The sequence below is a fragment of the Oncorhynchus kisutch genome, linkage group LG15 (genome assembly GCF_002021735.2).
Source record: "Oncorhynchus kisutch isolate 150728-3 linkage group LG15, Okis_V2, whole genome shotgun sequence".
Taxonomy (NCBI): Eukaryota; Metazoa; Chordata; class Actinopteri; order Salmoniformes; family Salmonidae; genus Oncorhynchus; species Oncorhynchus kisutch.
In genome coordinates, this window is record NC_034188.2 from 30,663,145 (window position 1) to 30,689,898 (window position 26,754).

Here is a 26,754-nt window from a genome sequence, read left to right on the forward strand (position 1 = left end):
ATGGTCTAAGAGGGAGATAACCAGATAGAGAAACAGGATATAGAATGTAGGAGTAAAGGACAGAATGTAAATAAACTAGCCCAGGGTTCACTAATTCCTCCCAATGGATTCTCCTCTTATCACTAAGAACAACTACACCCCGGTTACAACATAATGCTACCATCAGACAGCAAACAGAAAGCTAGGCACTTTTTTCATATTAACTTAACAGGCCATGTTTAAAAGTGTACTGGCAAATATGCACAGCTATATATTTCCCCCTCCGTGGCCCTTATTGAGTGCTTTAACAAGCTCCGTGCTGTTCTCTATGTCGGTAGAGGAGTGGAAAGAGCAGGGGAAGAGGTCATGGGTGTGAATGCTCAGTAAACACTACATTCTGGTGACTGCTGAGGAGACACATAATCAATATTTGGCTATGTGGATCTAAATTGGATATAAAAATGTTTGACAGTGGCTTGAATCCACATCTCTCATTTGAAGGTGTACCCGTGAATGGTAAGGGATGTGAGATGAGGTTTTCATGGGACATTGCATTGCGTCTTTTGTATGTTTGCATAAAAGCAACTCGTTGTTACTGTAAATTAAATGATGGCGTGGAGACTTGTATTCCATTAGGGCAAGCATCTGTCACTGATGGCCTTCGGCTTCCGTTTGAAAAGTCAAACAACGTAAGTAGGTTTATAGTGAATCCCAGATCCTGGGTAGGTTCTCCAGGATCCTCCGGCGATGCGAGGGGTTTGACACTCCGGCTGCACACAGGTCCTCCTCTGTGATGCCACTGTGGAGAGGGCAAAGGTCATAAAGGTATCCATAACTGACTTAGACCACTGAGACCAAAATAATCAGTTTCCATTGACTATTATTCTTCCTCTCACCTGAAGTAGTCCAGGTCATCCCAGCCATTGAGGCTGAGTCCCAGGGTGTAATTCTGCAGACCCAGGGTGCTGAGTAGCTCCCGCACTGTCTCTGGAGCCCCACGGAGGACCTGCATTAGACATCCCCCCAAAACATCCCTCTCAAAATGAGCCCAAGCCAAAGTGTTTGTTTCCATATTATTGAGGCTAGGAGTTTTTCCTGATCACGTGAACTTTAAGAAAAACCTTTGGCCCATGATTAGACCCACTCTACATATTGTGTCTAGTCACTCACCTCTTTCTCCCAGCAGTAGCCTCTCTCGGTAGACATGGCCAGGTCATTCCTCTGGGCCGGTCTCTGGACTAGTGTTGATGGAGCCCTGATGTCTACAGGGAAGAAGTCCACCTCACTTAGTGACTTGGCAATCTGCAGGGCTGTGAGGGAGTGGTCTCCTAGGGGCTCAACTGGCTGCTCCGCCACCCAGGGGGCTGAGGCCTGGACATGGGGCACATGGGTGGATACATAGGGGTAGAGTGAGGTGGGTTTGCTGCTCCTTTCAGGGCTGGCTCGTTCCTGTTGGTGCACCCTAGGCTGTTCTCTCCTGGGGGTCTCTCTAATGACAGCGGAGTGGTCCGTGTACATGTTCCTCAGGTACTTGGCAGGCAGGATGGCGTCCTGGACAACATTATTTTTGCTTGGTTGTGGTTGTATGGGCTGTTCATGATAGTGAGAGGTGGTGGTGGGGTTTGGGGCAGGGGGGATTGGCAATGTTTTTTTTGCTGGGAAGAGCTGATAGGAGGAGTTTGCCTGGGGAGGATGATGGTCATTGGAGGAGGAGTAGTGGGGCAGGATGCCTGGAATCTCGATTTCAGTGAAGTCCGACCTGCGAGCGGACTTCCTGTCATAGCCACGCCCCCCAGAGAGCTTTGGGAGCTGCAGCACTGAGTCGCCGGCCCAGACCACCTGGGGGTCCCTACGAGGGGGTGGAGCCTCCTCCACCCTGCGCAGGACAGACACACCTTCAAATATGAAGTAAGCGGGGTTTGTGTAACTGCTAGGGGCTGGCTTGGGTGGAGGGGGTGAGGATCTGAAATGAATGGACAAATCATAATGAGACTAAACCATAACTATTTGCCCATCACTAACCAACTACATATGTAATCAAATGTTGACAATGTATGTTAGTTTCACTGTGAGCGTCTTTAAAAACTCCAAAATATCCTCACCGGCTGATAGGTGCCTGAGTGGACTGAGGAGACAAGCGTCCCCTCACCAGACCCTTCTCATCCTTCTCGAAGCAGAACCACTCTGAAAAAGCCAAACAGGTGTTTACTGGACACGCTCTAACTCATGTCTTCTTCATATGTTCTGTGTTGTCTGGGGTTAAGACCCAGACTAGCATGTGGTGGCAGTGTTTGCGTGTTGCCATGGCAATGTGTGAGGCTTGACCTATAGGGTTAAGGGCACCCACTCACACTGTGTCCTTTGAATGTGTCAGGATGCATCTGGTCAGGCTCAGCCAGGGAGGAGCCAAAAGAGGATGCCAGGGCAGAGACCAGAGAGAGAGAAAGCCTTGGATTGTTGAGGAGCCAAATAGAGGAAGTCAGGGCAGAGACCAGAGGGAGAGAAAGCCTTGGGTCATTGAGGAGATAAAAAATAGGAAGTCGGGGCAGAGACCAGAGAGAGAGAAAGCCTTGGGTCATTGAGGAGCCAAAAAGAAGAAACCAGGGCAGAGACCAGAGAGAGAGAATGCCAAGATGTGGATCATTGAGGAACCAAATAGAGGAAGCATTGAAAGATACACAGGAGAACCAGAGGGCACATGGACTGTCACGATGGAAACCCAGCGAGAAGCAATAGTACGAGCAGAGTGAAGAGAGGAGACTAAACGAGAGGAGAGCAGAGTGAAGAGAGGAGAGCAGAGTGAAGAGAGGAGAGCAGAGTGAAGAGAGGAGACTAAACGAGAGGAGAGCAGAGTGAAGAGAGGAGAGCAGAGTGAAGAGAGGAGACTAAACGAGAGGATAGCAGAGTGAAGAGAGGAGAGCAGAGTGAAGAGAGGAGAGGTTGGCAGGATGGCAGCAGGCTAACCTACCGTAGATCTTCTCACGTGTACCTCGCCGGTTCTTGGGCACGTGGACCCTGACCCGCCCACGTATGGAGCCCATCTCCTCGCCCCGGTGGGTCAGAAACAGCTCAAACTGCTCCGCCGCGCCGATGAGGGAGCGCAGCGCCACACAGCACTCACCTACAGGACCAACAGTAGGATCAACAGTGAAGTGGGATGAAGCTTCTTTCTCCCGTAATGGTTAAGATTAAGACTTGGAGAAGGTAAACTGGTCATTGATCTGTGCCTAAAATACACTTGTCAATGAATAGGTTTCAAGGGGGCGTTGATTGACTTCTTGCAAAATGACTGATGAGAGGCAAAGCAGTGAATGGTGGTGGTTATGAACATGAAGGGAAGGACTTATGGGCTCTGGAGTGGGGCAGTGTTCTAAGGCACTGAATCACAGTGCTAGCGGCATCACTACAGCTCCTGGTTCGATCCCGGGCTGTATCACAACCGGCAGTGATCGGAAGTCCTATAGGGCGGAGCACAATTGGCCCAGCGTCGTCCTGGTTAGGGTTTGGCCGGTGTAGGCCGTCTTTGTAAATAAGAATTTGTTCTTAACTGACTTGCCAAGTTAAATAAAGGTGAAATAAAAGACTCATGACCAACCGTATGACTCAAACCCATCACATGACTTGACGCACAGCAGGAGGTGCTGATCCTGAAGGAACTCCATGTCAGAGACGATCGGGAGAAGCTATGATATGTAGACACACACAAAGGTTAGCTACAGTGCATTCTAAACATTTTGTGTTTTTTCTCCTCATCAATCTACATTTTTTGCAATATCACATTTACATAAGTATTCATACCCTTTACTCAGTACTTTGTTGAAGCACCAATTTGGCAGCAATTACCGCCTCAAGTCTTCTTGGGTATGATGCTACAAGCTTATCACAACTGTATTTGGGGAGTTTCTCCCATTGTTCTCTGCAGATCCTCTCAAGCTCTGTCAGGTTGGATGGGGAGTGATGCTTGCCATTCAGACCAGAGAATCTTGTTTCTCATGGTCTGAGAGCCCTTTAGGTGCCTTTGGCAAACTCCAAGAGGGCTGTCATGTGCCATTTACTGAGGAGTGGCTTCCGTCTGGCCACTCTACCATAAAGGCCTGATTGGTGGAGTGCTGCAGAGATGGTTGTCTTTCTGGGAGGTTCTCCCATTTCCACAGAGGAAATCTGGAGCTCTGTCAGAGTGACCAACGGGTTCTAGGTCACCTCCCTGACCAATGCCGTTCTCCCTGGATTGCTCAGTTTGGCCGGGCGGCCAGCTCTAGGAAGTCTTGGTGGTTCAAACTTCTTCCAGTTAAGAATGATGGAGGCCACTGTGTTTTTGGGGACCTTCAATGCTGCAGATATTTTTTGGTACCCTTCCCCAGATCTGTGCCTCGACACAATCCTGTCTCGGAGCTCTATGGACAATTCCTTTGACCTCATGGCTTGGTTTTTGCTCTGACATGCACATCAACTGTGGGACCTTTATATAGACAGGTGTGAGCCTTTCCAAATAATGTCGATTCAATTGAATTTACCACAGGTGGACAGCAATGAAAAACATCTCAAGGATGATCAATGGAAACAGGATGCACCTGAGCTCAATTTCGAGTCTCATAGCAAAGGTTCTGAATACTTATGTAAATAAGGTATTTCTGTTTTTTATTGTTCATAAATTAGCAAAAATGTCTAAAAAGCTGTTTTTGCTTTGTCATTATCAGGTATTGTGTGTAGCTTTATGACGAATATGTGGAAAAAGTGAAGGGGTCTGTATACTTTCCTAATGCATTGTATGTGTCTTTGGGATGGGTCTGGTGATCTATCTCCAGATTGATTTATTTACCTTGGGCAGCTGCTTGGAAGACCAGCCCAGTTTGAGGAAGCAAGGCACGTCACAGCTCTGTGAGTCATTCTCTATGGAACGGCGGATCTCTGCAAGAAAACAAAGTCATTCATCACATCATTATATTATCGAACTTCAGATTAACTATCTGAGAAAATATTATGAAGGTCAAAGCACCGTCAAGGCAGGATGAGTGAAACTCAATGAAGAACTTGGCTTTGCCGGCTGTCTTCACAATAGCCTCGATGCCCTCTAACTCTATCCAGGCCCTCTCCATGCTCAAGCTTGGCTCTGTTTGGAGACATTAAAGGGCCACAAGCTAGCATAAACGTTATATTATCTTACGTGTATTAATTAGAACGATTATGCCAAAATAACTACAATGACTCCACCTATTTTGAACTTTGATGTCACCCCTATATGGAACGTGGCGAAAACAGGCGAGTGGTCACTGGTGAAGATGTCATCTGTACAACCTGGAGACAGACACAGAGATCTCAGTCATAATGATACATACCAGTCATAATGATACAGACATGTCATAAAGATACAGACCTGTCATAATGATACATACCAGTCATAATGATACAGACCTGTCATAATGATACAGACCTGTCATAATGATACATACCAGTCATAATGATACATACCAGTCATAATGATACAGACCTGTCATAATGATACAGAACTGTCATAATGATACATACCAGTCATAATGATACAGACCTGTCATAATGATACAGAACTGTCATAATGATACATAACAGTCATAATGATACAGCCCTGTCATAATGATACAGCCCTGTCATAAAGATACAGACCTGTCATAATGATACAGAACTGTCATAATGATACATACCAGTCATAATGATACAGACCTGTCATAATGATACCGACCTGTCATAATGATACAGACCTGTCATAATGATACAGACCTGTCATAATGATACAGACCTGTCATAATGATACAGACTTGTCATAATGATACAGACCTGTCATAATGATACAGACCTGTCATAATGATACCGACCTGTCCGTTATCATTATGCTGTTAAGTGTACCATCAAATGAGCACTCTTATGTCACTGATGATGACTTCAGTACTCTATGTTGTTCGACATTATCATCAAAACCTGTGGCATAGACTAAACGAACCATCCTTTAATGACTGTGATGGTGTATGGTGAGTATACTGTGTTTGCTGATGGAAGTCAAAAGCATGGCCCTGGAGTCAGAGCCGCGGTGAGGAAATGACTGTTCGTCTGAGGACCACAGACCAGAGGACGTAGGAGTTGCCAATCATACCTTAACAGGGCCTCTCACATTTTACAGGAAAACAATGAAAGAAATGGCCACGAAATGTCTCATTTTGGAATGCCACAGGAAATAATACTATGATATCCAATTTGCTGTGTCTAAATGCTAAACCACAATGCTGTTATGTCTGAGGATAATGTTATGAACCTAAAAAAAAAATGTCCTAAACTTAAACCCACCATAGGAGTTGCAGGTGATATGTGTCTCTGAGTAGGACTTCCACAGAATGCGGTCACACCATGACGGCACATTGACACGCACCTGTTGACACAGAACAGAATAATGACTATATGTAAAGTCTGTTTCTGTTAGATGTGAAAATAGAATTGATTCAACATTGAATTACACAACAAAGGGAACCCTGCACTCCAATCCTACCAGCCATTTCAGCCTGTGAGGTATTATTAGCCCCGTGACCCCTATGACCCCCATTAAAACCGATTGGGTTACACATAAAGGAAGTCCGGTAGGGAGCTATAAGTCTCTGTTTAGTCTATTTCGGGGTGTATGGTAGCATTATGAAATGTACCTATTTGTCGACTTCTTCACAAGACTCACAGGTAATGCTTGGTGTGTATTACTCATCACTTTGGGATTTAACGTCATTCAGACAACAGCATGACGTGGGACATGATGCAGCTCTGAGAGGTTGTGTCAGAGAGTGTCACAGGGAGGTAGACTCACGCCAGAGGTCTTGTACTTCTGCCACAGGTAGCTGTCCCTGGACCCCCTCTCGTACCGATAGGTGGGCGGAAACACAATCTTCTCTTCCTCTTAAACCAGGACAAAGGGAGAGAAATGGAGAGAGAGATATAGGATATAGAGAGATAGGAGAGACAGAGAGATAGGAGAGATACCACAGTGTGCCATCACAGAGGCAAGATTTGTGACCTGTTACCACAAGAAAAGGGCAACCAGTGAAGAACAAACACCATTGTAAATACAACCCATGTTTATTTATCTTCCCTTTTGTACTTTAACTATTTGCACATAATATGACATTTGACATTTGAAATGTCTTTATTCTTTAGAAACTTTTTTGAGTGAAATGTTTACTGTTCATTTTGCATTGTTTATTTCACTTGTGTTTATTATCTATTTCACTTGCTTTGACAATGTAAACATATGTTTCCCATGCCAATAAAGCCCTTCAATTGAAATTGAAGTGGAGAGAGAGAGATGGGAGAGAGGGGGGCAGATTCTAAGACAAAAGCAATGAAGAGGAGAATTGACTGAGCAGAATCAATAACACAGCTATTTTCACCCACACATAAACAAACAGTTTGACATCAACTGGGAGGAGGACGAGGAGCAGTAGGATGCTACTCACTGAAATGGAGAAAGGCCTTTCTCTTGTGTCGTTCTTGTGTTAGCTGATCAGCACACATGAGTTCATCAAACTCCCGGTTGGACACATGTTTCAGAATATCCTGTAAAACGGGAACGGTCATGAGGGGAACTCAGATTCAGTGTAAGAGAAAGCAAGGCAAGGCTCTGGGTCTATGGAGATGCTTGTTTTCCGGGATACACAACATGTGATCTATTTTCTGGGGGCACAATGAAAGAGGAGATGGGTCTGTCTGACCTGTACGTCCAGGTCCAGCCTGTAGTTGAGGTCTCCACACCAGAAGAGATGTGTGAAGCGCAGGCTCACGTCAAAGGCACTGAGCTGCCGGTCACCCAGGGACAACAGCCTGACGATGTCGGCAAAGTTCTGGTTCCTCCTGACAGGACCACAAGCACAGGGACATTTAGGGGCACACATAGATATGCTGCACGCATACAGTAGAAACATTCACACACTGTGCAGCCCTGGCATGTCACACCATACACATCAATCTGATGACATCTGTGTTGAACAGTCAAATGTTCTACCAGTCAACCAGCTGGACATAGGAAATTGCTGTGCATACCTGACTACTTTCTCACTGCCAGAGGTCAGATGGCAGTTGACAAACCCAAAAGAGGTACTGTTGAAGAGGAAGGAGACCCCAACAGCACCCTTGTTTCCTGGAAGCAGATCCATTTTAAAGGTTAAACTGAGTAATTAAAAACACATTTCATTCCTCTTAATCGTGATGCCCTGTTGGCCACCGTGTGGTTTTCTGAGAGAAGGAGAAGGAGGGTGTGGTGTTATGGGTAGCCGACCCATAAACGACCCAAGTAGGCCTGGCATCATACCCAGTGTGTTCCCCAGGCCAGTCTTCACACTGGCTGTGTTCACATGGCTGATGCGACTCTCGTGCTCTGGCTTCACAAACACTGCCAGCCTCATGTTCCACAGGGACTGTACTGCCACCTGCAGGACACATCACCACAGTACACTATAACAGAGCAATTTTATTTTTCTTTAAGTCAGTTAAGAACAAATTCTTATTTACAATGACGGCCTAGGAACAGTGGTTTAACTGCCTTTAACAGGGGCAGAACTGCAGATTTTTACCTTATTCAATCTAGCAACCTTTCGATTACTGTCTCAATGCTCTAACATCTAGGCTACCTGCCGCCCCAATCAAGACATAGGCATAGACATATGTCGACAGTACTGCTGTGGAAACAAGACTAAAGTAATAATAACATACACGGTGTCTCGATTTTTCATGAAAGTATCGTAATCACAGACATTTGTTTTTTAGAAGTTCTCTTGTCAAACTCCAGGTAAATGAATGGGAACTCACCGTCAACATGTTATTTAGTTATTTTATAGACATACAGTTTATACACCCTGTGTTATGTACCTCTGGTCGACAACGTGCACATACAGAGAGCAATGGCAAGCAGTACTTGACTTGGAACAGGAGATCACCGGAGCTGAGTACCGGCACCACAAATGTTCTACTGCTTGAGCTCCTGTTCCTCTTACAGAATGTTAGCTCAGACGTATTGTGGAGCTCCTGTTCCTCTTACAGAATGTTAGCTCAGACGTATTGTGGAGCTCCTGTTCCTCTTACAGAATGTTAGCTCAGACGTATTGTGGAGCTCCTGTTCCTCTTACAGAATGTTAGCTCAGACGTATTGTGGAGCTCCTGTTCCTCTTACAGAATGTTAGCTCAGACGTATTGTGGAGCTCCTGTTCCTCTTACAGAATGTTAGCTCAGACGTATTGTGGAGCTCCTGTTCCTCTTACAGAATGATAGCTCAGACGTATTGTGGAGCTCCTGTTCCTCTTACAGAATGTTAGCTCAGACGTATTGTGGAGCTCCTGTTCCTCTTACAGAATGTTAGCTCAGACGTATTGTGGAGCTCCTATTCCTCTTACAGAATGTTAGCTCAGACGTATTGTGGAGCTCCTGTTCCTCTTACAGAATGTTAGCTCAGACGTATTGTGGAGCTCCTGTTCCTCTTACAGAATGTTAGCTCAGACGTATTGTGGAGCTCCTGTTCCTCTTACAGAATGATAGCTCAGACGTATTGTGCAGCTCCTGTTCCTCTTACAGAATGTTAGCTCAGACGTATTGTGGAGCTCCTGTTCCTCTTACAGAATGTTAGCTCAGACGTATTGTGGAGCTCCTGTTCCTCTTACAGAATGATAGCTCAGACGTATTGTGCAGCTCCTGTTCCTCTTACAGAATGTTAGCTCAGACGTATTGTGGAGCTCCTGTTCCTCTTACAGAATGTTAGCTCAGACGTATTGTGGAGCTCCTGTTCCTCTTACAGAATGATAGCTCAGAAGTATTGTGGAGCTCCTGTTCCTCTTACAGAATGTTAGCTCAGACGTATTGTGCAGCTCCTGTTCCTCTTACAGAATGTTAGCTCAGACGTATTGTGCAGCTCCTGTTCCTCTTACAGAATGTTAGCTCAGACGTATTGTGCAGCTCCTGTTCCTCTTACAGAATGTTAGCTCAGACGTATTGTGCAGCTCCTGTTCCTCTTACAGAATGTTAGCTCAGACGTATTGTGGAGCTCCTGTTCCTCTTACAGAATGATAACTCAGAAGTATTGTGGAGCTCCTGCACCTAAATATAAACAGTACCCAAAATGAGTACAGGCACCTATTTCAGTCCAAGTCAAGCACCATGTACAGTAAATGAACACCAATCATTATTTCAGGATGAATGGGTGAAAGAAAACGTACATCAAACAAATATCCCATAAGGCAGGGTTCCCCAATTTGGCCCACGGGTGGTTTTATTTGGCACACGGGTGGTTTTATTTGGCCCACGGGTGGTTTTATTTGGCCCACGGGTGGTTTTATTTGGCCCACGGGTGGTTTTATTTGGCCCACGGGTGGATTTATTTGGCCCACCGGTGGTTTTATTTGGCCCACGGGTGGTTTTATTTGGCCCACGGGTGGTTTTATTTGGCTGGAAAAACACCAGGAAATCAGCTCCAAGTGATTTTTATTTAAGAAATCTATTTCCAAGATATTCCCACCCATAATAGAGAGACAAGTTATCGTACACTAATGTCGGCAAGGTTTGAAATGATTATGTTTTAGTCCAACATTATATCTGTTTGGGCTTCTTGTCACTTTGCAGTCTACAAATTATTAGTAGTTGTGTTCCGGCCCCCCGAACATCCGCTCAAGAAAAGAAAATACCCGTGGCTGAATCTAGTTCATAATCCCTGTCATAAGGTGAGCAAGGACATACTACAGACATTCAAAGTGACTGAAAGGTAGAGAGAGAGAGAGAGAGAGAGAGAGAGAGAGAGAGAGAGAGAGAGAGAGAGAGAGAGAGAGAGACACACAGATGGAGAGATGGCGACAGAGATGCACATACACATAGAGTAGGGAGCGAGAAAGAGAAAGAGAGAGAGAGAGAGAGAGAGAGAGAGAGAGAGAGAGAGAGAGAGTGAGAGAGAGAGAGAGAGAGAGAGAGCACGAGGCAGAGCGAGAAAACTGAGATAGATGGCGATAAATGGAGACCAAGAGAGGGAAAACTGATGCTCACCTGTTTGTACTCTATGTGAGTGTAGCTGTGTAGGGTAGCCTTGACGTGCTCGGTCCACTCCTTCTCCCCCTGAGAGTTCTCCTGGGTACCCAGGGCATAGATGTCATGAGGCAGCAGAGCTGTGGACTCATCTGGGGTTCGACCCAGACCACAGCACGTCACCCAGGACTGCAGACTGCGAGGGGGAGGGGAGCCACCTGAACACACAGGCATCAAGATCATTTGTGAGGGGCTAACATAGACCAACATCTAGTGCTCATGTTTCCAATAAGATAATTATGTCTCTCCAGTGTAATAACCCTGTTATAACTTAGCTAGCCGTAGCTAGCGCTACCAGTGATAGTACTGATGTCAGACAGTAATAGTGAAAGACACTGCTCTAGGACAGTGAGGTGCCATAGTCTTAGTTACCCATGTTCCAGCTGCCCACAAACACAGAAATGAGGTCAGGTTCACTCAGACGGGAGTGCCTGGTCTTCATCAGCTGTAGCAGCTGGCAGAACGCCTCCCGTTTCTGGAGGGAAGAGAGAGTGTTCTCAGTCAATGTAAAGACTACAATGGAATCCAATGGATAGAAACACATACAAATCAGAGGGGACACAAAGTACATGGGGATGGCTGGGGTAGATGCCCCCTTGACTGTAATTTGGAGAATTTGAAATGTTTCAAACAGCTTTTTCCTGCAATCTAGAGCCATAATCACTTTGCTTAAAGGAATGTGAGTCTTATTCAATACATTGCTTGCTTTTCTGAAGTCCAACAGCCATGCCAGCTAGGCTACTCTAACTTGATTGATAGCCTGAAATGGCATCTTGGCAGCTAGTTATGAGGTTGGGAGGTTTGGGAACCTATCTGGGCTGAAGACAACTTCATAAAATTGCTAGGTGGCTAGAAGTATTACAGAGAAACAACAACAACAACAACAACACATGAAAGTACATATTTTTTGGACAGGACAAATTCAAGGGGGGCCCCTGCATACAGCTGAATGTAGAACTTGATGTACCCTTGCACTCTCGAACATGAGCTCCAGTGGGTTGTTGTGATGACTGTCCACGACCATGCGCAGCTTGGCTGGGCTGCTCTGGAACTTGACTAGCTGCAGAACTGAAAAATAGGTGAAGCATTTCAGATCACTGAACCTGATCAAACTCAGTCAAGTAACATCAGATGTCGTTGTCGTGCTCCTACTCTGCTCATGTGAGACCGTCTCCACTCCAAATGACCCGGCCTTCCTGTCAAACAGCAGCACTCCTGTGTCCACATCCAATGACACTGTCTGTCTGCCGTAACGCACCATCTTAATCTAGACACACACAGACACAGAGAAGCACACACACAGACAGAAGCACACACACACACACACACACACATAAACACACACACACACACACAGACAGAAACACACACACACACAGATGATGAAAAACAGGAATCACTGTACCTCAAAGATGATCAAAATATGCCCCCTTAAAAGTGGCCCTTGTCGCTCTCTTTCACCTGAAAGGAGTGGACAGGTATGGGCCTAGAATGGTTCTTGGCTACAGGGACTGGGGCAGGGACAGGAGCTGGAGCAGGAGCTGGAGCTGGAGCAGGGGCTGGAGCTGGAGCTGGTCCAGGGGCTGGAGCTGGAGCAAGAGCGTGCTCAGGTGGAGGGGCAGGCTGCACAGCCAGGTTGTGATTGGTCACAGCATCTTGAAGAGCTTTCAGCACCTGCACAGTCAGAGCATAGGGAGTGTCAGACTGTATAGACCAGTGGTCCACAACCTGTTTCGGTTCCTGTACCGCCAACTGAATTTTCCTCTGCCCTGAGTACCCCTGAAGTACCACCTCATGTGCATTTTGCCAATCGTGAGTCTTCTCAAGTATTCTCTATTAATAAGCCAAGTACACCCAGGGGTCCTTGGGAACCACTAGTCTAGACCATGAAACTAAGACTGATATGTACTGGGCGGGTAGTGTGTGAGTATGTGGGTACATACCCTCTTCTCCAGGGAGGAGAGCAGGCTGACCAGGACAGAGATCTTACACAGCAGGCTGTCCAACTCCATGTCTGGACCTCTACCCGTGTTCTGAAAGGAGGTACATTAATATAGTAAGTTGCTGTGTGCTATGTGGAATACAGATGGACATACGCTGAGTGTACAAAGCATTAGGAACAACTTCCTAATATTGAGTTTCACTCCCTTTTGCACTCAGAACTGCCTCAATACATTGGGCATGGACTCTACAAGGTGTCGAAAGCGTTCCACAGGGATGCTGGCCCATGTTGACTCCAGTGCTTCCCACAGTTGTGTCAAGTTGGCTGGATGTCCTTTGGGTGGTGGACCATTTTTGATACACACGGGATACTGTTGAGAGTGAAAAACCCAGCCGCGTTGCAGTTCGTGACACAAACGGTGCTCCTGGCACCTACTACCATACCCTGTTCAAAGGCACTTAAATATTTTGTCTTGCCCATTCACCCTCTGACTAGCATACATACACAATCAATGTCTCAATGGTCTCAAGGATTAAACATCCTTCTTTAACCTGTCTGCTCCCCTTCATCTACACTGATTGAAGTGGATTTAACAAGTAATATCAATAAATGATCACAGCTTTCACCTGGATTCACTTGGTCAGTCTATGTCAAGGAAAGAGCAGGTGTCCTTAATGTTTTTTACACTCAGTGTACTGTATATTGTACCCCATGAAGGGAACATAAAGCATTTTTATTTTCACTTGGTGCACTAGAGGGCGTAACAAAGCAGATTTCCATTATGTTTAGTATTTTTAGTTTGCAGGTCCCCTGTGGACCATAGTAGAGTAGACAGAGGGTTACAGACAAGGTATGACTGACGGGCAGGACAGACAGGACAGGACAGACAGGACAGACAGGGTAGGACAGACATGACATGACAGGACAGACAGGACAGGGAAAGATAGACAGGGCAGGACAGACATATAAGGACAGACAAGGTAGGACAGTCAGGACAGACAGGACAGGACAGACAGACAGGGCAGGACAGACAGGACAGGACAGGACAGACAGACAGGCAGGACAGGACAAGACAGGAAAAGACAGGACAGGACAGGACAGGACAGGACAGGACAGACAGGACAGACAGGACAGGACAGACAGACAGGACAGGACAGGATAGACAGGACAGGACAAGACAGGACAGACAGGACAGGACAGGACAGACAGGACAGACAGGACAGGACAGACAGGACAGGTCAAACAGGAAATATCACAGAAGGGATGTACCTGTGGCTTGGTGGAGGTTAAAGGGCAGATAGGATGGTCAAACACTTTGGCCAGCGTCTCCAAACTGGACATGATCAGGTCAATCTCACTGTGGATCAGAGAATCCATTTCATGTTCTCCTCATGATAACCAACAAAGCCATCACATCCCAAACACCAAATGATGCAGATCACTTGAACTGTAATAGCAGTAATAACATGGTGAAACCCACCTGTTGAGCCCCTGGCATGCGGTGCCCAGGGTTTGGTGTAGATGGCGTAGGCCTGTTGCTCCTCTACGTAGACCCTCCACATCCAGAGGCAGCTCACTGCGCAGATACTCACTGAGCAGCCCAACCACCTCACCTGCCATGCTGTGAAACCAGGGGACCACAAACACCACTCAAGCAAGTTGAAGAGAGACACCACAGGAAAGTGCTAAAGTACTTTCATCTCTAAATCCCCAGACCAATATTACACATTTTGTACATCTATATACTCATGGTGTGTGATGGGGACTTCTGTACCTGGATGTGTTGAGCTCCTGTAGCCTGTGGAGGAAGAGGAGGTGTGGGGACGGGGTCACTGGGAGTCCAGCGGGGGGAGCTATACTGACCGAGACTGGGAATGGGCTGGGACTCCACACCAGCCCTGGCTTCTCATCATCACCTGAGCTCTCATCCCCAGGCTCCATGTCCCTCCCCACAGGGTACAGCAGAGGGGTGACCAGACCCTTATGGGGGTGCTGGTACCCCAACACCAGGTCCCCCAGTGTACGGAAACAGTTCACCTGCACCCCCTGAGAAGTCTGTGGGGAAACATACACACAGACATACACTGGGTGTACAAAGCATTAGGAACACCTTCCTAATATTGAGTTTCACCCCCTTTTGCCTTCAGAACAGCCTCAATTCGTCAGGGCATGGACTCTACAAGGTGTCGCAAGCGTTCCACAGGGATGCTGGCCCATGTTGACTCCAATGCATCCCACAGTTGTGTCAAGTTGGATGGATGTCCTTTGGGGGGTGGACCATTCTTGATACACACTGGAAACTGTTGAGTGTGAAAGCCCCAGCAGCATTGCAGTTCTTGACACAAAGAGATGCCTCACAAATCCTCAACTGACAGCTTCAATAAATAGTACCCACAAAACACCAGTCTCAACGTCAACAGTGAAGAGGCGACTCCAGGATGCTGGCCTTCTAGGCAGAGTTCCTCTGTCCAATGTCTGTGTTCTTTTTCCCATCTTAATATTTTCTTTATATTTGCCAGTCTGAGATATGGCTTTTTCTTTGCAACTATGCCTAGAAGCTGCTAGTTGAGGACTTGTGAGGCATCTGTTTCTCAAACTAGACACTCTAATGTACTTGTCTTCTTGCTCAGTTGTGCACCGGGGCCTCCCACTCCTCTTTCTATTCTGGTTAGAGCCAGTTTGCACTGTTCTGTCAAGGGAGTAGTACACAGCGTTGTACGAGATATTCAGTTTCTTGGCAATTTCTCGCATGGAATAGCCTTCATTTCTCAGAACAAGAATAGGCTGACGAGTTTCAGAAGAAAGTTATTTGTTTCTGGTCATTTTGAGCCTGTAATCGAACACACAAATGCTGATGCTCCAGATACTCAACTAAAGAAGGCCAGTTTTATGGCTTATTTAATCAGAACAACAGTTTTCAGCTGTGCTAACATAATTGCTAAAGTGTTTTCTAATGATCAATTTGCCTTTTAAAATGATAACCTTTGATTAGCTAACACAACGTGGCATTGGAAAACAGGAGTGATAGTTGCTGATAATGGGCCTCTGTACGCCTATGTAGATATTCCATCAAAAAATCTGTTGTTTCCAGCTCCAATAGTCATTTACAACATTAACAATGTCTACACTGTATTTCTGATCAATTTGATGTTATTTTAACTGACAAAAACTGTGGTTTTCTTTAAAAAACAAGGACATTTATATATTTAAGCATTAAGGCCCGGCCCGTATATAGCCAATATATAGCCAATATACCGCGACTAAGGGCTGTTCTTAAGCACGACGCAAAGCAGAGTGCCTGGATACAGCCCTTAGCTGTGGTACATTGGTCATCTATCACAAACCCCTGAGGTGCCTTATTGCTATTATAAACTGGTTACCAATGTAATTATAACACCTGTCAGCCAATCAGCATTCAGGGCTCGAACCACCCAGTTTATAAATATATATATATATATAGAACCTACACAACACAGGTGATCATCATGTTCTTAAACTGTTCGTAAAAGCTCCTAAAGCTTGGAAGACTGTCTCAGATATGCAGTGCATCTGTTAAGAGTCAGCATATGTTGTTCTAACATTATCCACAAAAGAAAAATGGCTGTTGATGTTTTGAATGTGACTGCATGTCTCCAGAGCTCCTCGTGTCTGGAAGCCTAAATGACCTGGATATACTCAGAAGGGACATTTGGAAAAGAGGTGCTAATCTCCCAGATCCTGGAGGTGACAAACAGAAGCCACGGCCCCTCACCTCTGTTTGAATGGTCAATGCAAGAACCACATCAAACACACACCATCCAGTGGGCTGCAGAAGCCCCTACTATCCCCACAGGCCAGGAGATGGTATCACAACCAACCACCCACGTCCTGGTCACTGCCAAGGTTGGCTGCCATGAGTCACAGTGTTCCAGCAGTTTACTAGCCGACCTCTGTGTCCTGAGCCAGTCTACCGTACACACCCGCTGCCCGATATAAACAACACTCCAACAGACAGACGCCTCAGACATGTACAGTAAACACGAAGGGGGAAACACACGTTCACCAGCCATAGACAAACACATTAAGGTGCCAGTCAAAGACACAAAGAGTGTTTACACTAAATGCACTCATAATACCCACAACGCTGCAGGCACAGACCTTTTAGATGTCATGGACAAACTCAGACACAGAGCCCACGGGGAACTCACTGCAACACCGAAAAACAGAAAAAACATGTTCTTCATTTTTAGAAATGTTTGTTTTTCTCGTGTGGTTTGATTTCTTTTGGTGGGGGGCAGACATTACCTGCCCCAGCTGCCAGGGACTTCAAATGATTGATGCATTTTTTTTCGAGGAGCTCTTGAAAAGTGATTATAAAGCAAATAAGGACAGAATGACACAAGGAGACAAAAATGGCCTCTCTTTTTGCTCAAAATATCCCTCTCTTTAAAATAACTCTCTCAGAAAAACTAGGAAGCAACCCCACTAATCCCTACGTGGTAAATGGCTTCAAAGCCAACGAGACAATCTGCTTATTGGAGACTTTAGTGACTTCAGGGGAAAACAAATGAAGCTGAGATACAGTATGTGGATAAAAGCCCTGATCTGACAATAAAGTATTTGAGCTGTTGTCTTTGGACTTGCGCACCTAGTCACGGTGAAGGAATGTACAGGCTGCCTAAAACCTTTTCGTTTTTGTGTGTTTTGGTCCTGATCATAATTAGGACCAGACACTGTGGCTCTTGAATTGAGTCGTCCCCAATAGTTACTGTGTCTAATACACACACATATAACCGCCACACACCAACCAATCCCAGGCACCCCTATCCTCTGCCCGGCTAACCCTCAACACACACATCCCTGTCCATGACACACACACACACACACACTCAAAGCACAAACAGACCCAACCCCCTTTGGAGCACTGGTCAACGACCCAGTGCATGGGTAGCGCAGGAATCTGTGACACACACACACACCATTTGTCCTCTGTGCAGCTGAGGTCACGCTCGGAGCATGTGGCAACATGGCAGAAAGAGATGCTGTTCAAACACCAAGGTCTGTAGCAGAATGAGCCCAGTATGTGAACACAAGATGCTTCCTGTTTCCATTCAAACAGACAGCACAACTCTGTTGTCGTAGAGTAATGATAACAACTACAGTATTGTACTACACATTCTTTCTCGTTAGTGGTTGCTACAAGAGGATACTGTTGTACATGTACATGTAGGTTACAGTATATTAGCTTATTTACCAGGCACAGATAAGGGTCTACCTGTGCCCGAGAACTTGTGCCTTTGCCCTCCCACTCGCCAAGTGAGTTTTGTTCTTGTCTTGCTTCTTGCTAGCTTGATGATAGTTGTTTGTGCCCTTATGGTACTGTAAATAATTCAATAATTTATATACACAGTCCCAGTCAAAAGTTTGGACACACCTACTCATTCAAGGGTTTTTCTTTAATTTGTACTATTTTCTACATTGTAGAATAATAGTGAAGACATGCAAACAAGGAACAGTTGATGTTGAGATGTGTCTGTTACTTGAACTCTGTGAAGCATTTATTAGGGCTGCAATTTCGGATGCTTGTAACTCTAATGAACTTCCTGCAGAAGAAGTAACTCTGGGTCTTCCTTCCTGTGGCGGTCCTCATGAGAGCCCGTTTCATCATAGCGCTAGATGTTTTTTGCGACTGCACTTTTCCAGTTTGACTGACCTTCATGTCTTAAAGTAATGATGGACTCTTGTTTCTCTTTGCTTATTTGAGCTGTTCTTGCCATAATATGTACTTTTACCAAATAAGGCTATCTTCTGTATACCACCCCTACCTTGTCACAACACTACTGATTGGCTGAAACGCATTAAGGAAAGAAATTCCACAAATGAACTTTTAACAAGGCACACCTGTTAATTGAAATGCATTCCAGGTGACTACCGCGTGCATCTGGTTGAGAGAATGCCAAGAGTGTGCAAATCTGTCAAGGCAAAGGGTGGATACTTCGACAAATCTCAAATATAAAAAATACATTGATTTGTTTAACACATTTTTGGTTACTACATGATTCCATAAGTGTTATTTCATTGTTTTGATGTCTTCACTATTATTCTACAATGTAGGACAAAGTCTGGGACATCCTGATCTAGAGAGTTTCCTAACCCTGGTCCTTGAGTACCCCCAACAGTACACATTTTTTCATTACAGCCGTGGACAAACACAGCTCATTCAGCTCATTGAGGGCTTGATGATTAGTTGACAAGTTGAATCAGGTGTACTTGTCCAGGGTTATAATAACAATATGTACCGTTGAGCGTACACGAGGCCAGGGTTGGGAAACACCTCTATACTCTAGCTAACCACCATATACTAAAATAAATCATGAGTTAGAAGATTATGAAGTTAATTATTAGGTAAGAGGATTGCAGATAAATCACAATCAGTAAAAAAAATATATATATGATTTTTCATCAACAAGCATTTCGCTATACCCGCATTAACATCTGCTAAACATGTGTATGTGACCAATCAAATTTGATTTGATTTTGATAAAGGATCAGCAGAAAGCCCAACCTCTTTTCTCAATGTCAATCATGTCTTTAGGAGGCACTGTAACTTCCTTGCTTATAATTTGCGATGAGGTGTGCTGCTGCGGAAATAAATAGGACAATGCTCAAAATGTAAATAACAAAATCACAACAGAAGCGGTTATTATGTTATGAATTTTGAGATATGAATGATGAAATTCATCAGGGGGGTGCCGGTGGGTGCCCTTATTCATTTTGAGATATGAATGATGAAATTCATCAGGGGGGTGCCGGTGGGTGCCCTTATTCATTTTGAGATATGAATGATGAAATTCATCAGGGGGGTGCCGGTGGGTGCCCTTATTCATTTTGAGATATGAATGATGAAATTCATCAGGGGGGTGCCGGTGGGTGCCCTTATTCATTTTGAGATATGAATGATGAAATTCATCAGGGGGGTGCCGGTGGGTGCCCTTATTCATTTTGAGATATGAATGATGAAATTCATCAGGGGGGTGCCGGTGGGTGCCCTTATTCATTTTGAGATATGAATGATGAAATTCATCAGGGGGGTGCCGGTGGGTGCCCTTATTCATTTTGAGTACCTGCCCTGACAGGTCTGTGCACAGCCCTATTAGTTCAGGGATTCTTTAAAGACGGGAGAATCTGAACTTTGTCCCACAAATATTTGTCTTAATAGTAATTGTGTTAATATTAACACAGTTTGAAATAAATATTTTGATAGACCAAAGTATCAGCTATTTATTTTCTCAGAAATTTGCAACTAACTGGATTCATGTCAACTTTGTCAGACACCATAAAAGGCTAATTTCGTTAGCATTTTAGCACGTTTTTGTTTTTACATAAAACAACAATCATGACTCCCGAGTGGCGCAGTGGTCTAAGGCACTGCATCGCAGTACTAGCTGTGCAACTAGAGATTCTGGGTTCGAGTCCAGGCTCTGTTGCAGCCGGCCGAGACTGGGAGACCAATGGGGAGGTGGACAATTGGCCCAGCGTCATCCAAGTTAGGGGAGGGTTTGGCCAGCAGGGATGTTGTTGTCCGATTGCGCACTAGCGACTACTGTGGTGGGCCGGGAGCAGTGCATGCTGATATGGTTGCCAGGTGTATAGTGTTTCCTCCGACACATTGGTGCAGCTGGATTCCGGGTTAATTGGGCATTGTGCAGCTTGGTTGGGTTGTGTTTTGGAGGACGCATGGCTCTCAACCTTCGCCTCTCCTGAGTGCGGGACTTGCAACGATGAGACAAAACGGTAACTACCAATTGGATACCACGAAATTGGGGAGAAAAAGGCAAACTTTAAACAAATAAAATAAATACAAATAAAAAATAAACCGACATTCATAAAGCAAACATCACAAAGTGTGAACATTGTTGCAGAACAGCGATTTTTTATGAATATTGACCCCAAGTTAGCCATCAGTGATGGATTTAACAAGCCACTGACGGAGTTGACAACGATACTCAAAACATTTTCACCCCTAAAAATTTATGTTCAATACAAACATTTCTAAAACATGAATAATTATTCATTTGAAAATCCCCAATAAAAACATGACCATTCTATCAGATCATTCAACATAAATAAATCTGACGGAGTTGACAGCTCATTCAAGTCATATACACAGTAGCAATTTCATTTTTCCTCAGTTGCTTTATGATTCTAAAACCTTATTAAATCTAACATATTTGAACCAGAATTCATATTATATCTTGATCTATCAGGCAGAGGGAGTTGACAGTTTATGGTTGTGACCATGGTGATTTCAATATTGTTTGTTTAAATCTATCAAAATGAGAGAAGTTTACAGACCATGAGAAGTCTTGTGACACTACAACAAGGGGTCCTTATGTTATAGCTGCCTCTGCTTATTCCTGATTCATTTAGGATTTTAGACATATTGACCAAATCTCCGGGCACATTGTTTAGGAATCTGAGTTTTGAGAGAAATGTTCTTTAAAGTCCCAGAGGGTTATTGCAAGAAACTACATAAGATAATTGTTCAGTTAATATCTATCATTGGCAGTTTATAGAATTCGAAACACCTTTTTGAAGGGTTTCAAATTGGGATCCTTCGCTCCAGACAAATGCATATCCATACTATAGAGCTGACATGGAAATGACTAACATAGAAAGTATTTAGAAAATTCCCAAAACAGATCTTTTCCCTTATAAAATTATCATAAATATTTTTTTAAGCTCAAATATATATATTTTGTAACTATAAAAACAATGTTTCCCTGTCGAACGAGGATTGCCCCGACTTTCAATGTGAGTGGGGTATGGAAACTCAAACATGAACTTTAACGATGGTCACTCACCTGAACCGCTAATAGGCCATCTACATCAGGAAGAATACGATAAGTGTGAACGTGCCGTTGGAACCTGAAAAGGGGAAAATAACATTTATAAAGGTACTATGAACTCCAAGACATCACAACAGCACTATACCACTGCCGTGGGACAGAAATAAACTGAGGAAGAGCAGATGTGCTGCCCTTGTTAAAAAACACTGCAACTTTATAAACAAGACGCCAATTTGTTGATGGTGTGACTCATTTAAGTGGTTATTTTAGCAACTTCACAGTCCACTGCGGTAGCATGAGACTACATGACTACCCACAAACCTACTGTTTTTACACACCACTGTTTACACAAGCCACAGCTACACAAACCGTCCTGAGGGGTGTCACTCGCCTGAAACATGTGGGCTTCATGTTCCATAATAATCACTTGGTAGTGAAATCATACCACTAGTCTTTGTCAAGTACACAAAGGAGAGCTAACTTTTATCTCTACTACCTCGCATGACCTTGAGACACAGTACAGTAAATGCCTGAGACTCCCCCTCTGTTAATAGCCCCCTGTTGAAAGCCTTCTGTTGAAAGCCCCTTGTTGAATTTTATTTATCCAGTATTTTACCAGGTAAGTTGACTGAGAACACGTTCCCATTTGCAACAATGACCTGGGGAATAGTTAGAGGGGAATGAATGAGCCAATTGTAATTAGCTGACCAATTGATTATTAGCTGACCGTGATGGTTTGAGGGCCAGATTGGGAATGTAGACAGGACACTGGGGTTAACACCCCTACTCTTACAATAAGTGCCATGGGATCTTTAATGACCTCAGAGAGTCAGGACACCTGTTTAATTTCCCAGCCGAAAGACAGCATCCTACACAGGGCAGTGTCCCCAATCACTGCCTTGGGGCATTGGGATATTTTTTAGACCAGAAGAAAGAGTGCCTCTTACTGGCCCTCCAACACTACTTCCAGCAGCATCTGGTCACCCATCCAGGGACTGACCAGGACCAACCCTGCTTAGCTTCAGAAGCAAGCCAGCAGTGGTATGCTGCTGGCATAAAAAATCCCCTTGTTGAAAGCCCCTTGTTGAAAGCCCCCTGTTGAAAGCCCCCTGTTGAAAGCCCCCTGTTGAAAGCCCCCTGTTGAAAGCCCCCTGTTGAAAGCTTGACCTTGTGATGCCTGGTAGAAAAGCACACGTACAATTCATCAAAAAGGAATGCATATTTTCCAGTAATGAAGTTAGAGAATATGCAAAGAAACAGTAGACCTGTATTGATGTGAAGATTAGATTAGATTTAGACGGTGTCTAAATTACATCTAGACACCGTTGCCTTAGAGAACACAAAACCCAATATATACCTCGGCCTAAACATCAACGTCACACCTAACTGCCACAAAGCTGTGAACGATCTGAGAGACAAGGCAAGAAGGGCCCTTTATGCCATCAAAAGGAGCATCAAACATCATTAGTGTACAGTAGGCCTGTATTAATGTGGAGAGTGTGGGAGACGGGCGGGGGGGGGGGGGGGGGGGGGGGGGGGGGGGGGGCATCAAATTCGACATACCAATTAGGATCTGGCTAAAAATATTTTTCAGTTCTAGAACCCATTGCCCTTTATGGTTGTGAGGTCTGGGGTCCGCTCACCAACCAAGAACTCACAAAATGGGACAAACACCAAATTGAGACTCTTGCAGACGCATGCAGAATTCTGCAAAAATATCCTCTGTGTACAACGTAAAATAACAAATAATGCTTGCAGAGCGGAATTAGGCCGATGCCCGCTAATTATCAAAATCCAGAAAAGAGCCATTAAATTCTACAACCACCTAAAAGGGAGTGATTCCCAAACCTTCCATAACAAAGCCATCACCTACAGAGAGATGAACCTGGAGAAGTGTCCCCTAAGCAAGCTGGTCCTGGGGCTCTGTTCACAAACACAAACACACCCCACAGAGCCCCAGGACAGCAACACAATATATTTTTTAAATTTAACCTATATTTACCAAGGCAAATCAGTTAAGAACAAATTCTTATTTACAATGACCGCCTATTAGACCCAACCAAATCATGAGAAAACAAAATTATAATTACTTGACACATTTGAAAGAATCAACAAAAAAGCAGAGCAAACTAGAATGCTATTTGGCCCTAAACAGAGAGTGCACAGTGGCAGAATACCTGACCAGTGTGACTGACCCAAACGTTGACTATGTACAGACTCAATGAGCATGACCTTGCTATTGAGAAAGGCCGCTGTAGGCAGACCTGGCAGACCCATATCTACTGGGTGAAATACCACAGTGTGCCATCACAGCAACAAGATTTGTGACCTGTTGCCACAAGAAAAGGGCAACCAGTGAAGAACAAACACCATTGTAAATACAACCCACATTTATGTTTATTTATTTTCCCTTTTGTACTTTAACCATTTCCACATCGTAACAACACTGTATATAGACATAATATGACATTTTAAATGTCTTTAGTCTTTTGGAGTGTAACTTTTACTGTACATATTTATTGTTTATTTCACTTTATTCATTATCTAGTTCACTTGCTTTGGCAATGCTAACATATGTTTCCCATGCCAATAAAGCCCTTGAATTTAATTTAATTGAGAGAGAGGGAGCAAACGAGCGAGCGAGGGAGAGAGAGGGAGTGAGTGAGAAAGAGAGAGGGAGTGAGAAAGAGAGAGGGAGTGAGAAAGGGAGAGGGAGTGAGAAAGAAAGAGGGAGTGAGAAAGAGAGAGGGAGTGAGAAAGAGATAGGGAGTGAGAAAGAGAGAGGGAGTTAGCGAGCGAGCAGCAGTGGGGCTCAGCTTTCAGGAATGTGTCTGGCTCAGGGCCGCTTTGCACAGAGAGCCATGTGGTCACAGCAGCTCCCTCCCTCTTCCAGGGGCCCCAAGGAAGACTGAATGAAGGAGAGAGGAGACGAGAGGAGAGGGGGGCAGGGAGCCCTAACCAGGGTTACACACACACACTGGCCAGGCTGGGTTGGGCTGTATCAGGACAGGGCAGCCTGACTGTTCTTGGGCTGAGCCACAGCCTTCTCCCTGCCCACCGGCCCAGCTCTGGGTGAGACTGATGGAGATGACAGAGAGACAGGCTGCTGAATACAATACAGACATTGAGACAGTCATTGAGACAGTCTATAAAACTTGTGAATATGAGGTTAGTTCCCCTTCCACTGACATGTAGGGGAAAGTTACCAGTGTCCCGTGAGCAGGTGTGGGTGTCTGACTGCGAGCACCACTGGGTTCATAATGACCATACACACTCAGAGATGGAAAAAGAAGTGTGTATGCGTGTGTGTGTGTGTGTGTGTGTGTGTGTGTGTGTGTGTGTGTGTGTGTGTGTGTGTGTGTGTGTGTGTGTGTGTGTGTGTGTGTGTGTGTGTGTGTACTCACAGCAGACAGAGGGCGTAGGCTCCAGGCACGGACTCACTGTCCCTGACAAGGAAGCTGCCGTCCCTCCCAGCCCGGGCCAACAGGTCCTCTGCATGCACACGGCTGATGTCACGGTGGTACCACGCCGCCATCGCCATGACATCCGACGGTGTTCTTGTCCACCTGTCAGTCAGTGGAGTGTTTGTCTTTCCAACAGAGTAAACCACAGTAAGGTAGAAGGTCAGAGGCGACACACACAGTCTGTCTCAGACACCTGTGTCATGGCACCATGGGACCCTCCAATCAGGAGCTCACGTTGTGCTGTCCTCTTGAGTGTTCACAGCTTCTCCAGCATTCTGGTCCTAATTAATAAGGTCAACTCAGGAACATCAACAGCAGCCCTCCTCATTTACTACAGGCACCCCCTCCGGGGTCTTACTGGGTTACGCGTCCTGCTGTGGTTGAGGATTGTTGCCGTTGTAGAGTCAGAGTGAATAACCCTCCCACAGATTTCTGTGTGTGTCCAGATTCCAGAACTACAGTTGCTTCCTCTAGATGAACTTTGGCCCACCTTGCTGTTAGTTCCCCCTCAGAAAGACACCGTCTCAGTGTGCAGGCTGCTGCCAGCCGGATGTTCGTCTCAGGCAGACAGAGCCCATTGTGGAGGAGAGAGAGAGAGAGAGAGAGAGAGAGAGAGAGAGAGAGAGAGAGAGAGAGAGAGAGAGAGAGAGAGGGGAGCAATGGTGCATAAAGCCAACCACCCCTGGGGGCACTGACAGCAGTGCCTGTAGCCTCACCACAAACACCAGCAATGCTCCTGCCTGCTGTCCCCTCAAAAGCCCTGCATGCAAACAACACAGAAAAGAAGAACCAAAAGCAGTCAGTCACCCACACAAACAAATCCTGCTGCACAGCCTGCTGTGGTGGATAGAAATCAGCGCCCAGGCAGCCGTGCAAGAGAAACCAGACAAATTCAAATCATTTCCCAGTTGTTTTGCCATATAATGGAAAGGGGGAACACCCTACAGAGAGTTCATCTGATGGTTGCAGTTCTCTCTGGATATCAGTCTCTCTCTCTCCCTCTCTGTTTTCAGACGTAGATTCCAGAGGGTGGGTGGGGGGTGTTGGTGGGGGATGTCCAGGGTCCCTGGTCGGTCCTGTGCTGAGAGTGTTTTGGGGAGGTCCCATCCCCCTGGGGTAGTGTGTTCCGTATCTCTTTGGAGTATCGTCAGAGGAGGAGGGGAAGGGGTAGTAGAGGACGAAAGGACTAGCCCTGTTAAAGCACAACGCGGGCAGCACAGACAGAGGAAGTGACTCCCCGCTCCAGATGTGAGTAAGAAGGAAGAGAGAGAGAAAAAAAAACTGACAGAGCAGCCAAAATAATTCCTGCGAGTGACTACACTTCATTAACCAACACTGCCAGCAGACTCCTTTCTCTGGGCTCACCCCTCCCTTGTCCTCCTCCTCCCCCCTCATTCTCTTCCATCTTTTTCCTGAATTTTCAAAGACCAAACACAGCAACACCGTGCACACTCAGGTGGGTTGCTTGGCACAG

At 45.3% G+C, this 26,754-nt stretch overlaps 1 protein-coding gene across 1 annotated transcript; it reads right to left on the minus strand.

Moving 5' to 3' along the window:
* Positions 1-26,525, minus strand: LOC109905144 (phosphatidylinositol 3,4,5-trisphosphate 5-phosphatase 2B). Its single transcript, XM_020502355.2, has 26 exons — positions 25,221-26,525; positions 21,832-21,895; positions 14,763-15,043; positions 14,469-14,609; positions 14,258-14,345; positions 12,990-13,079; positions 12,508-12,720; positions 12,199-12,313; positions 12,014-12,114; positions 11,419-11,521; positions 11,008-11,204; positions 8,297-8,414; positions 8,029-8,125; positions 7,701-7,839; positions 7,446-7,545; positions 6,800-6,888; positions 6,295-6,376; positions 5,191-5,274; positions 4,976-5,089; positions 4,799-4,887; positions 3,575-3,662; positions 2,948-3,100; positions 2,082-2,163; positions 1,150-1,942; positions 876-985; positions 1-778 (listed from the first exon to the last, which is right to left on the minus strand). Exons 1-26 carry the CDS (start codon positions 25,355-25,357, stop codon positions 679-681), a joined length of 3,768 nt encoding a protein of 1,255 aa, XP_020357944.1. The 5' UTR covers positions 25,358-26,525; the 3' UTR covers positions 1-678.
* Between the last annotated feature and the right edge of the window lie 229 nt (positions 26,526-26,754).

Excerpts from the sequence above, each read along its gene's own strand:
- LOC109905144 (XM_020502355.2), bottom strand. The coding sequence starts at position 25,357 with ATGGCGATGGCGGCGTGGTACCACCGTGACATCAGCCGTGTGCATGCA. Across the intron at positions 8,126-8,296 it reads TGGCCTGGGGAACACACTGG|GAAACAAGGGTGCTGTTGGG; the intron begins GTATGATGCCAG and ends ATCTGCTTCCAG. Across the intron at positions 7,546-7,700 it reads GGCTGGACCTGGACGTACAG|GATATTCTGAAACATGTGTC; the intron begins GTCAGACAGACC and ends CCCGTTTTACAG.